General features: G+C 37.2%; 1 protein-coding gene across 1 annotated transcript in view; it reads right to left on the bottom strand.

Annotated features, from left to right (window-relative positions):
- The window catches only part of CNTN5 (contactin 5), a 1,373,625-nt gene that overhangs the window by 434,356 nt on the left and 926,089 nt on the right, over positions 1 to 13,180 (bottom strand). The window contains exon 8 of the mRNA XM_051820359.2: positions 10,227 to 10,322. Within this exon, the coding sequence (XP_051676319.1) occupies positions 10,227 to 10,322 (96 nt within the window). The remainder of the gene's footprint in view (positions 1 to 10,226; positions 10,323 to 13,180) is intronic.

Genomic DNA, 13,180 nt, shown 5'->3' with positions numbered 1-13,180 from the left:
TTGCACAATGGATTGAGGCTAGTAAACCTATCTGCCTTAAACTAGGTTGAGGTCAAAATATTATGAATCTAAAGAAGAGAACAAATTCTTTATATTTTTCTTTAATTGCAATTATCCCAGTGGAAGTGTCACAGCTCAGACATGGGAGCTGAAGGGCTTGTTAGCTCTACTTTGATATTTTACTGAAGAGGATGGGTCTGGGCCTTTTGTACCTCAGCAATCACTGTGATGAGACTATCTTTTTTTTGAAATGTGTTTGAAAATTTTCCATTAAAGATTGTTAAAGGGACAACCAAATACATTATGTGCCTATGTTTGCTACACATTCAAGTAAATGCTTTGCTATGAGCTCATTATTTTATAAATTCAGCTATATTCTATAGTTGCTTAACATTAACATGCAGAAATCAAACTTCAGTCCGTAAATCTTCATACACTACCCTTAATCCAGCTCATCTGGAGTTTCCAAGACAATAATTATATAGATTTTATAGATATATATAACCAATTAATTACCCGAGGTTTCATCCTCCTTTACTCTTTAGACATGGTATGCATTAAGTGTTAGTGTCTCCCATGAGGGACACGGGTGCCACCACACTTCTTGAGACAGAAGGAATGATGCTAGAGGGACTGGTGGGTTTGGAGAGCAGTCTGGCAGCTATAACTGTGTCTACAGTTTTATATTCTTAGGGAGTGAGCTCTATTCAAGGACTGGGGATTTATTTTACCTAGAACTCAGTAGCTTCACATACTCACCAAGACAAAACTATACTGAGATAGAAAAGTGAGAAGAAACTAGGGCCCTATTCAGAATAATAGGGAAAATATTAGAGTTTTTTTTTTGTTTGTTTGTTTGTTTGTTTTGTATTTCTTCTGTGTCTACAAGTGGCCTTATGTACTCTGGTGTTATTTCTCATACTGAATGTCGAGTTTGCTAAGACAGGGCTTTCATATTTTGTCTTTATTTCTTGTTTCAGGACATAGAAGAATTCTCTATAAATAATAAAGATGTCAAATAATGGTTCTGGCTAGTTTTTCTTGAGGATTTAAGCTCTTATGTTTTGACACAACAGAACCCTAATGCACCTGGGCATCAAAGGTACATTAACCTTTGAGACTTCAAGCTCTTGTAGGTTTGAGAAATAAAATAAAAACATTTATAAAAAATCAGTGATTCTTTCATATCTAAGCAGTTAACTTAATTCTTACAACCACTTAGTGGTTTGAAAAATGCAGCTTAAATATTATTAATCTCAAAATAGATTGGAGGCCTGCTTTAACTATGCTGTATAAATGTACAAATTCTATCTGCAATTTGCAGCTATTGAAATTGGATGGTATTCTAGAAACGATCCATTTTCTCTTTTTGCTAAAATGTTTATTATAGAAAAAGAAATATATTTCCCAGCTGCCTGTGGAGTTCACATTATAAACATTTGATCTCAACCAATCCAATAATTATATCTCAGCCTATGATGGTGATTATGCCTAAAATGATGCTCTGCTGTAACACATCCAGTTTTCTGTGGTCCCTCTAAGTACCTAAAATTTAATGTGTCTAAAACTCAACTAATCTTTGCCTAGATAAACTTTTATTTCTTAGTTAATAGAAAATAATCCAAAAGTTAGAAATGTTAGCTTCCTTTCTTCAAATTCTATTCGGTCAATGAATGAATGGATCAATTACTCATCAAAAGAAATATTTAAAGTGTTCAAAACTGATGTAGTATGCAAAATTTCTAAAATAAAATAAATATTTAATTTTGAAATGAGAAGAAGGAAAAAAAAGGTGATTGAAAATCCTCCATTAGTCAAAAAGTGTGAAACTAAAAAGAGGACAAATGAATCATAAAAAAGCAAGGTAACTAATGCAAAATAAGAGAGTAGAAACTTTTTAAAAAGATAGTGGAAATAAATATAAATGGTCTAAACTCACCGTTCAGAAAAGATAGGCACTCAATAAATATTTGTTGAATGTAAAGAGAAACAAAATATTTGATAGAATGAAATGCTTATTATTTTTGAAAGATCAACAATTCTGGACATGCCACTTGGATGGTAGGGACCTAGTAGGGACCTAGTACTTCCATTACTAACAACATCTTGTTTTGTTGATGTGCTATAAAGTTCTTAGTATAGCTTTAAACAAAATATATATTATTCGTACAGTACAAAACACATTAAATATTGAAATTTTAGTTCTATCACTTACTGGTTATGAGAACTTGAGTGTTTCACTTAATCAGATTCCTCATCAATACGTGGAGATGAAAATAATTTTTAGGCCTCATATATTTTATAACGTATCTGATTATTATACTGTAATATGTCTATTCTTATATAATCATATATATATATAATAATAATTACTGAAATGTTTATTTTAAAAAGTACTGAGGTGATGGGGCAGGCATTTTTACTGTAGCAGTTAAACTTCTGGTTATCACAGCTGCATCCCACATTGACTACCAGGGTTCGGTACCTGGCTCTGACTCCTGACCCCCGCTTCCTGCCAATGCAAACACTGGGAGGCAGTGGTGGCAACCCAGTTAGTTTGGTTTCTCACACACATGTTGGGATCTGGATTGAGTTCCTGGCTCTCAGCTTTGTCACTTGGAGAATAAACCAACTCACAGAAGCTGGATCACTGTCGGTTTCTCTCTCTCTCTCTCAAATAAATGTTTTAAAAGTACTGTGATGTTAGCCTCTAAACCACATAATATTCTTATATGTAATTATATGTTTTATGAGGCTTATTTCTACATTTTCAGAGCTTTTTAAAAAGAATAGTCCTGAATTTCAAAATTACTAAATTGACAGCGATGTTGCTTAAGATTTATTGGGCCAGCACCCTGGCTCAATAGGCTAATCCTCTGCTTGCAGCACCAGTATCCAGGGGTCTAGTCCCAATTGGGGCACCGGATCCTGTCCCGGTTGCTCCTCTTCCTGTCCAGCTCTCTGCTGTGGCCCGGGAGTGTAGTGGAGGGTGGCCCAGGTCCTTGGGCCCTGCACCCGCATGGGAGACCAGGAGGAAGCACCTGGCTCCTGGCTTCGGATCGGCACAGTGCGCCAGCCACAAGGCGCTGGTTGTAGCGGCCACTTGGGGGGTGAACCAATGGGAAAAGGAAGACCTTTCTCTCTGTTTCCCTCTCTCTTACTGTCTAACTCTGCCTGTCAAAAAAATAAAAATAAAGAAGATTTATTTTGTCTATTTGAAAGGTGGAGTTACAGAGAGGGAGAGATCTTCAATTTCCTGGTTCACTCCCAAAATAGCCACAATGGCTGGGGCTAGACCAGGCTGAAGCCAGGAGCTTCTTCTGGACATGCCACTTGGATGGTAGGGACCTAGTACTTGGATCATCTGCTGCTGCTTTTCCAGGCACATTAGCAGGGAGCTGGAACAGAAGTGGAGCAGCTGGAACTCATACCAGAGCCCACATAAGATGCCAGTGTTGCAGGTGGCAGTTTTATCCACTCTGCCCCAATGCAGGCCCAGACAGTGATGGTTTTGATAATAAAAAGTATTTTAGACAGGTATTAATACGTAGAAAAATATATTTACTTCCTGATAAATAAATAATCACCACAGAATACAAAAAGATACTTTCATTCATATTTTACAAGGGTCTTGAAAAAGTCATGGAAATGCTTAGTATGAAAAAAACTATGGATGGGTGTTACATCATATTTTTGCACCAAAATAAACTCATAGTAACTTGTTATAATATGTTTAAATAAGATCCAGTTTGAGGTGATAAGAGAGATAAAATGGCAATTTTTTTAAAAAAGCCCCTATCAGAAAAACATGAATTCTGCTGTAATCGAAGCAAAAAAACATGTCAAATTTATGGTTAAAATTTTGGTCAAAGAATTATGAAATAATTGATGCTCTATGAAAAGTTTATGGGACAGTACACCAGAAATATCAGCAGTTTACAAATGGATTATACATTTTTTAAAATACTTTATTTATTTATTTATTTATTTATTTATTTATTTATTTATTTCGACAGGCAAAGTGGGCAGAGAGAGAGAGAGACAGAGAGAAAGGTCTTCCTTTGCCGTTGGTTCACCCTCCAATGGCCGCCGCGGCTAGCACGCTGCGGCCAGCGCACTGTGCTGTTCCGATGGCAGGAGCCAGGTACTTATCCTGGTCTCCCATGGGGTGCAGGGCCCAAGGACTTGGGCCATCCTCCACTGCACTCCTGGGCCACAGCACAGAGCTGGCCTGGAAGAGGGGCAACCGGGACAGAATCCAACGCCCCGACCAGGATTAGAACCTGGTGTGCCGGCGCCACAAGGCGGAGGATTAGCCTAGTGAGCCGTGGCGCAAGCCGGATTATACATTTATGATTAGTCAACACAATATTGAACATGAAGCCTGCAGTGGCTGACATCCACATATTTTCAAGCCCTAATTGACAGGAACCAGTTTAACAGCAAACGCAATAGCCAACACCATTGACATATCAATTGGTTCAGCTTGCAAAAATCGTATTGAAAAATTAATGTTGAACAAATTTTCTGCTTCATAGGCACCAAAACTATCGCACCCATATCATCTGAAGACAAGGGAAAATCTTGTAATGGAAAATTTAGACAAGTGCTATAAACATATTAAAGTGATTTTTTAAAGAACTGGAACAGCAAGAGCCCAGCAAAAAGGCCCAGTGGGTTAAGCTATCACCTGCAAGGCCAGCCATCCCATATGGGTGCCAGTTTGATTACTGGCTGCTCCGCTTCTGATCCAGCTCCCTGCCAATGTGCCTGGGAAAGTAGTGGCTGATTATGCAAGCACTTGGGTCCCTGCACCCATCTGGGCAATCTGGATGGAGTCCCAGGCTCCTGACTTTGGTATGGCTCAGCACTGGCAGCCATTGCAGCCATGTGGAGGAGTAAACCAGTGGATGGGAGATTCATTCTCTCTCTCTCTCTCTCTCTCTCTCTCTAACTTTGACTTTCAAATAAATAACTATATTTTTTAAAAAGTAATTGGAACAGGCCGGTGCCGCGGCTCACTAGGCTAATCCTCCACCTTGCGGCGCTGGCACACCGGGTTCTAGTCCCGGTCGGGGCGCCGGATTGTGTCCCAGTTGCCCCTCTTCCAGGCCAGCTCTCTGCTGTGGCCAGGGAGTGCAGTGGAGGATGGCCCAAGTGCTTGGGCCCTGCACCTCATGGGAGACCAGGATAAGTACCTGGTTCCTGCCATTGGATCAGCGCGGTGCGCCGGCCGCAGCGCGCCAGCCGCGGCAGCCATTGGAGGGTGAACCAGCGGCAAAGGAAGACCTTTCTCTCTGTCTCTCTCTCTCACTGTCCACTCTGCCTGTCAAAATAAATAAATAAATAAATAAAATAAAATAAAATAGTAATTGGAACAGCACATAAAAGCTGGCTTTACCAAGGATGATTCTATAGACAATGCAAAATCAAATCAATAGCTACCAAGAGGTAGAAGTAGTTCAGTAAAAACAAAAGCAGACGAGTTAAGAGCAAAGGACTTAGCAAGAGTATTTGAAATAGAGCATTTTGCTTATTGACTTCAAGGAGAGTCAGATTTTTAACAATGAATTATTAAGGAAGTGCTTTGAGAAAGTACCCAAAGCTTTAGAAGAGAAGCCAACCTATTGTAAATGCTTCACCAGAGTCATTCTCCCCATCACAATGCTTCTGTGCATTCCTCCTATCAATCAAGGACAATTTGAAAGAGTTTTGATGAGTATTCATTAGTCACCTTGCATGCCTGATCTTCTGATTTCTATGTTTCCTAATCTTAAAAAAAATCTTGAAAGGTCCATATTTTTCTTCACTTAGCATTGTTTTTTTTTTTAAAAAAAAAAAAAAAAGCTGCATTTAGGCCAGCGCCGCAGCTCACTAGGCTAATCCTCCGCCTGCGGCACCTGCACCCTGGGTTCTAGTCCCGGTTGGGGTGCTGGATTCTGTCCACGTTGCTCCTCTTCCAGGCCAGCTCTCTGCTATGACCTGGGAGTGCAGTGGAGGATGGCCCAAGTCCTTGGGTCCTGCACTCGCATGGGAGACCAGGAGAAGCACCTAGCTCCTGGCTTTGGATTAGCCTGGTGCACTGGCCACAGTGGCCACTGGGGGGTGAACCAACGGAAAAAGGAAGACCTTTCTGTCTCTCTCTCTCACTGTCTAACTCTATCTGTCAAATTGGAAAAAATTAACATCATCAAAATGCCCATACCACCAAAAGCAATTTACAAATACAATGTGATACAAATCAAAATACTAATAACATTCTTTTCTTATCTAGAAAAAATGAAACTAAAATTCATTTGGGAACACAAGATACTCCAAATAGATAAAAACAAAAAGCCAGAGGCATCACAATACTGGATTTCAACACATGCTACAGGAAGTGGAAGGCAGTAAGGAGGTGCCTCAGAAAGCTGAAACTAGATATACCATATGACCCAATAATCCCATTTCTGAGAAGTTACCCAAGGGAAACTAAATCAGCATCTGAAAGAGTTATTTGTACCCCCATGTTTACTGCTGCTCAATTAACAATAGCTGAGATATGGAATCCACTCAGATGTCCATCAAATGCTGACTAGATAAAAAAATTATGGTATATATACACTATGGAATACTACTCAGGTGTAAAAAAGAATGAAATCCTTCCTTTTGCAACAAAATTGAATCAATTGGAAACCATTATAATAGTGAATAAGGCAGTATCAGAAAGACAAATATCATATGTTTTCCTTGATCTGTGATAAATAAGAGTTCCAAAAATGTAATGTATAGGAGTGAAATTGACATTTTGAGATTTCGATGATTGTTTGCAGCCCTTGTTGCTACTGTTGTGGAACACTGTTTTTTTCTTAATACTACTTGTTGAACTCTTTAATTAGAGTAGGGTTAATTTTATAAGTATAAAGTAAACTGACAGAAGACCAGAAGACTTAATTTTAAAAATTAAGAGAGTTGATAGGAGAGAAAAGAGGTGGAAGGGTTGGAAGTGGTGGGAGGGAGGTTAGGATGGGAAGTATCACTATGTTACTAAATCTGTATATATGAAATACATGAAATTTGTATACCTTAAATAAAATTTTAAAAAACATTTAAAAGTAAGCAAATCTCTCTCTCTCACTGTCCACTCTGCCTGTCAAAAAATTTAAAAAAAAGTAAGCAAATCTATGATTGCTTATGGAGATTGGTAAAGAAGGGTTCATTGACTTCTTTAAATTACAAGTGTCCTGAGACTGGTTTTCGGTGATGATGACAAAACTGTATAAATGTAGTAAAACATCAAATGGTACATGTATATACTGCAAATGCAATTTGTACCTCAATCTGTTGAAAGAAGGAGATGGGGATATTTTAGATTCAGGTAAGTCTACAAGATATTTTTGTTGTGTTTTATATGTGTGGTTTTCTTTATGGCTTGGGGATAAGTCTGAATTAATTTATTTTTATTTATTCAAAAAGGAAAGAGGGGTGGCATCCTGGCACATTGGTTTAAGCAACCCATATGAATATTGGTTCAAGTCTCAGCTGCTTCACTTCTGATCCAGTTCCCTGCTAATGCATCCAAGAAAGAAGTGGATGATGGCCTGAGTATTTTCTCTTACTCTGTAACTCTTTAAATAGAATAAATCTTAAAAAATAAATAGATAAAAGGAGAGAGCAAAAGTGAGGGAGGGAGGGAAGGAGTGAGTTCTTTCATCTTTTCTTCTCTCCACAGATGACTGCAACAACCTGAGCTGGGCCAGGCTGAAGCTCGGAGTCCAAAATCCAATCTGGGTCTCCCATAGGGTGGCAGAGACTCACATAGTTGAGCCATCCCCTGCTGCCCCCAAGAGTATACATTAGTAGGACTCTGTGAATGGAAGAAGAGCTGGGAATTGAATCTAAGGACTCTGGATATGGGATGTAGGCATCTCAAGCAATGATTTTCAACCATTGCACCTAAAGTATGTCCATCAAAAAAGATATTAAGCTGAATAGGTTCAGGCATGTAGTAGACTGGTTGTTGGATTTACACCAGGAACAGGTTTTTGTCAAATGTCAAGTCAGTGTTGTAAAGCCAAAGAAAGATGAGGAAATTGAAGTACAGAAAACCATAATGACTGTAAGAGAAAAGTGAGAATAAAAGAAGTAAACCAGAGAGAAAGGAGGGGGTAGGATCCGTTATTGTGGATTTCATGAGAATAATGGACTCCTGGAATAGGATCCTGGAGAAAGGGAGCAGAAAGTGGAATTCTAGAGAGTAGAATGCTTGTAAGTATGGTAGCTGTTGGTGATAACAGATCAAGTGATCATTGAGCAACCGTTTTGCTTCATGCGTGTCAATCTATACTAGATATCACACAATTATTTACTTAATAAGCTATTAACACATACTGTCATCCCATGTTTATTTTATCACATATGTAGTTCATTGTAACATTTTCCCTCCAGTAATCTCTATGTAGTTTTCTCCACCAATTAACTTCTCTGTGTAATCTTTCAGTTTTGCTTTCTATATTATTGTCTCCCACTCTATTTTTTAAGCATATGGTCCAACAGCATTCCAATATAGATCCTGCTTTTTTCCTTCAGAAATAATTCTATGTTGATAACTTTCATCAGTCTGGTATTAATTCATTCGTCCTTCATAGATCATTCTCCTCCTCCTCTTTTTCCCTCCTTTTCCATTTTTTATGTACTTGAGAGGGAGAGGGAGAGAGGTAGAAGAAGAGAGGGAGCGGGAGTGGGAGAGGGAAAGAGAGAGAGAGAGAGGAAGGAGAGAGGGAGAGGGGGAGGGGGAGGGGGAGAGGGAGAGAGAGACATCTGCTGATTCACTTCCCCAAACCCTGCAGTGTCCTGAGCTGAGTCAGTCCAAAGCAGGAGTCATATACAGGTCATCCATGTTGGTGCCAAGGAACCATTATCTGATATTTCCCCGAGTCTGCATTGTAGGGTAACTATTATTCATGTAATATTACTTTCAAAGTAAATCCCTCTATAATCAACATTAGACATAACCTATACTAATGATGGAAGTTTTTCTTAAACCAGTCATAAGTTTTTGTCTTACCCATAGGAAGACCTACAATATATGTTGTCTTGAAAGAACATAAATATAGATTTAGATGCAAGTAAGGTAAGAGATGTCATTACAAAATACCCAAGTTATTCAAAGATTTGGGTGACTGGATATGTAGGAATTGGATGTACCCAATTCAGAAATGATTCCCACTTTTGTGATTTTGTGAGAGTTTCAAGGCAAGATTTTTATTGAAAATGTCCTTGTTGAAATGTGGCATGCTTTCAAGTAAAAAAAAAAAAATTGAGGATGAGATAAAGATGAGAAAACTTTAGAAAATTGATGCCATACATTTTGTTATTTTTGTTGAGAATTTTCTGTGATAGAAGCAAATCATACTCTGACTAAATTGATAAAATAACCTGGAAACAATTACTGTTGTCACACTAAGTAAAGAAGAAAATTGATAGAGATACCAAGACTCTGAAACCTTGAATTCTATTTCCAGTGGTTGGCTAAGGTCTTTCTTATTTTTCTCTCTCTCTTTCTGATGCTGGCCATTCTTAAATTGAGGTACAAAGTGGTTCCCATTTCAAATTATAGCACTTAAATATAATAAATATAATTAACCTTGGGTAAAAAGGCATATAATTAATCTGAGAACAGTTTACAATCCTGGTTTTCCCAAGTCTCTTGAAATTTTACCTATTACCATGACTTTTACAAGTAAGACCTCAAATAACAATAAAGTAACAAGCAATAAGTAAATTATAGGTTTGTTCAAAATTTAGAAAAAAACATCCCTTGGAAAGCTTTGTTCCAGTGTGGCAAAGAACAACACACATAACTGAGTATCCAGCTTATCTTCTGTAACAGATGTACATTGCTATTCAGTCAACCCAACTCTGACATTCCAAACCATTTTAAGAAGTTTTAACTTTCTGAGTTGATCACTTCCTTTGTGCTCTAGGCAATATATTCCCCACCAATGGCAGGCAGAGGTATAGCCATGGCAGTCACCATAAGGACAATGGTGCAATCCTTTCACAGGAGTCCAGTCTCCTGTCCAGTTGTGTTTAGGGTGTGACCTTTTAATTGCTCATCTGGTACTCATCCACATCCAGAAACCAGTACATGTCACCTGCAATGTTTCCCTGTCAACACACTGTCAGAACAAACATATCGTAAGAGAGAGAAGCAGAAACACAGTACGGAATTAGTTCTACTGTACCTGGCGAATGAGGCGGAGGAGAGCACAGCAGAACGACCCCCTGGCCTTCCCGCACAGACACAGCACTTCTTGTCCGGCCACTAAAATTTCCCAGATCTGTCAACAAAACACAGCATTTAGAGGCGAGGCAAACAGGAGTTGAAAAATCACTAGTGTTTTAACTTGCACAGACTTTCTTTTTTATTGCTATCCTGACAAGGTTTCTTTTTGTTTGTTAAGCAGTGGTAGAAAGGCCTTAAAAAGAAATCTATATTATCCAATAAATACCACAATTTAAATACATCTTTGCTATCCATAGGGATATCACATTCTTTAATTCTATTTACAGTGAACAGAAATTGTCAGTACAGGAAAAAACTAGACAATGCAGAATCTTAACATATTAAATATTTTACTTCATCCTGTATTTCTTATATATTGATATTTTTACTATGAACAGCACTCATTGAATCAGAGTAAGAGACATGAAAGCAGTTATGGGCGCCTGTTGTGCAACCTGCTGCCTCGTAACATGCTGGGTTAAGAATGGTGTGGAAACCAGGCATGGCTTGCCAAATTAGGGATACTTGAATGCTCTAACAAAACCTAACTAGGACAGAAAGTGTTTCTTTTCTATAAATGTGAATGAGAAAGTCATGTTACTTGCATTTTATGGAAGCCTAGAATGCACTCTACAAATTAATTATACTCATCCGTTTTTATTAGTCTGGGAGTACTACAGCTCTCAAACTACTTACTTATATGTATGAAGGATTACAGCACTGGAGTTCAATTGCCTCTCCCATATTATGTTGCATTTTTGCAATTTGGAAAGAATTTTTTAAAAGGATAGTGGCCAAAAAGGAAATTATGTGTAATTCTATGTGTACTTGTATTATTGCTTATTAATCTATTCATATCAGTACATATACCACCACTCCTCTTTCTTGGGAGCAATTTGAACAATGATGCAAATTTTAGAAAACTTTCTTACAAATGGAAGCAGTTCGATTTTTTTGTGAATAATATTTTCCCAGAATTATAGGTCTTAAAAAACATGTTTCCATGGTGAGAAATGATTCCTGGAAATAGCCTGACATTCCACGTACCCTATACATACTGTAAAAGAGATTCTTAAAAGGATTCCTAATTACTTCACACTAAAATAGCATGACTCATAGCAATACAAGGTAGAACCTCAAATATAACATTATCAATATGAAAAATGAAAAACTAACCAAGAAAATATTCAGGATGAGTATAGAGTATGGACTCACCACCAAGATTATTCCTCTAATCGTAGTTCCTTCATTTGAATGACATAATACAACATAGACACTTTCATGTCTCAAATACATAGGGCATGTCTTTAAACTCATATGCATTGATTTTTAATAATACAGACTGTTTATCTCCAAGAACTGATATCAATATGAAAACGAAGCATGGTCAAGTTTCCCTTTGACTTTACCCCCAGAATACAACACAAGAATCACACAGTAAAGCAGTGGTTGTGCTATGGCTTTAATATCTCTTCATAGATTTTATGGTTTTTACTTCCCCCTTTTCATCCTCATTGACTGTATGAACTCTGAAAGCTCCACGGTTATTAATCTATTTTAATTCAGTTTCTGAAATGCTTTCTTAAAAGTACATATGTACTTTCATATAACCTCTACAAGTTTACACATGCCTATTACAACACTTTAAATCAACCTATTGAATTAAAAGAATATTTTAACAGAAAAAGTCTTACATTAATGCTTATTTCTAAGGAATTGTGAGTGTACGACCTAGAAACTAGACACACACAAAAAAGAAAAGACATTTGTAAAATAATTATGACCTAAATTATGTTTTGACCAAAAACCATGACCTAAAAGATGACACTTAACTGTAATTGCTTTATGTTGCATCAACTGTTAATGCAAGCACAACTCAACATTTACTTGCAGAATTATTTCTGTGTCATTATTTTCTTGGAACTAAAGCAGAAGTACAAAGATAAGTGGATTTTTAAAATTGTGATAGTTTTTTCTTACATAAAATCATCAAGAGAAATACTAAAAAGAATTTCATGGAGAGTGTATGTTTCTTACTTAATGCCTTCCTCCTAGTTAAAAAAATGAAAAAGTATTATATAAAATGTAAAAGTGGTTCTTGTGCCAAGCAAGATTATGGTTGATTTAAAGCAGAATAATTTACTTAAAAACTCCTGGTTGCCGTGGGGATGGTGGCAAGAATAAAAAATCTAAGTGAAAATATGAAAATAAAGCTGGTTATTTGTCTCATTGCAAGCAGAAAGCTATTATATTTTTGGAGGTACTTATTCAGGAACTTAGAAATCTTACAGTGGATGTCCATGAACTTGAGTGCTTGACATATTATTTTAACAGATTATACCTTCTATATAACAGAGGGAGAAATTTAAAAAGCAAGAAATTTTATGGCTATAAACTTTGATTGTTTTAATTGAAATTCACACAAGATCAAAAATGTGTTCATATGTCATATCTTTGTTCTTCAAGGTAAAATAGGAGTAAAATAAGTAAAATAAGTACTATAAAACTCAAATTTGAATCATAAGTGCCAGTAAACACCTACACTTACTAAAAAGCATAAGGACAAATAGCGAATTAATAGACTGGAGGAGAAAATTTGAGAAAAATAAACAAAGAACTCTACATTTTATCTTTATGTGAACCCTTGTCTTTGAGTTTCAAATCTCATGCAGAGTTCAGCTGATGGAATTCTTGCCCATTTTCATCCTAGAAGATTCATGCCAAGTAAAAAAGAAGTACAGTAAGCGATGTGCCTGGCATTGAGAGGAGAGGAACAACGCAGAATCAGAATCTGATTTACTGCATATTGACAGCATACTGGTATCAGTCAAATCACATTGTCACTTTATTTTTAAAAATATTTACTCAATGCACACTGCACATTGAATACTATGGTAGATGCTGGTGATATAG

This window comes from Oryctolagus cuniculus, chromosome 1 (genome assembly GCF_964237555.1).
Source record: "Oryctolagus cuniculus chromosome 1, mOryCun1.1, whole genome shotgun sequence".
Classification (NCBI taxonomy): Eukaryota; Metazoa; Chordata; class Mammalia; order Lagomorpha; family Leporidae; genus Oryctolagus; species Oryctolagus cuniculus.
This window is presented reverse-complemented; position numbering and strand designations above follow the sequence as displayed.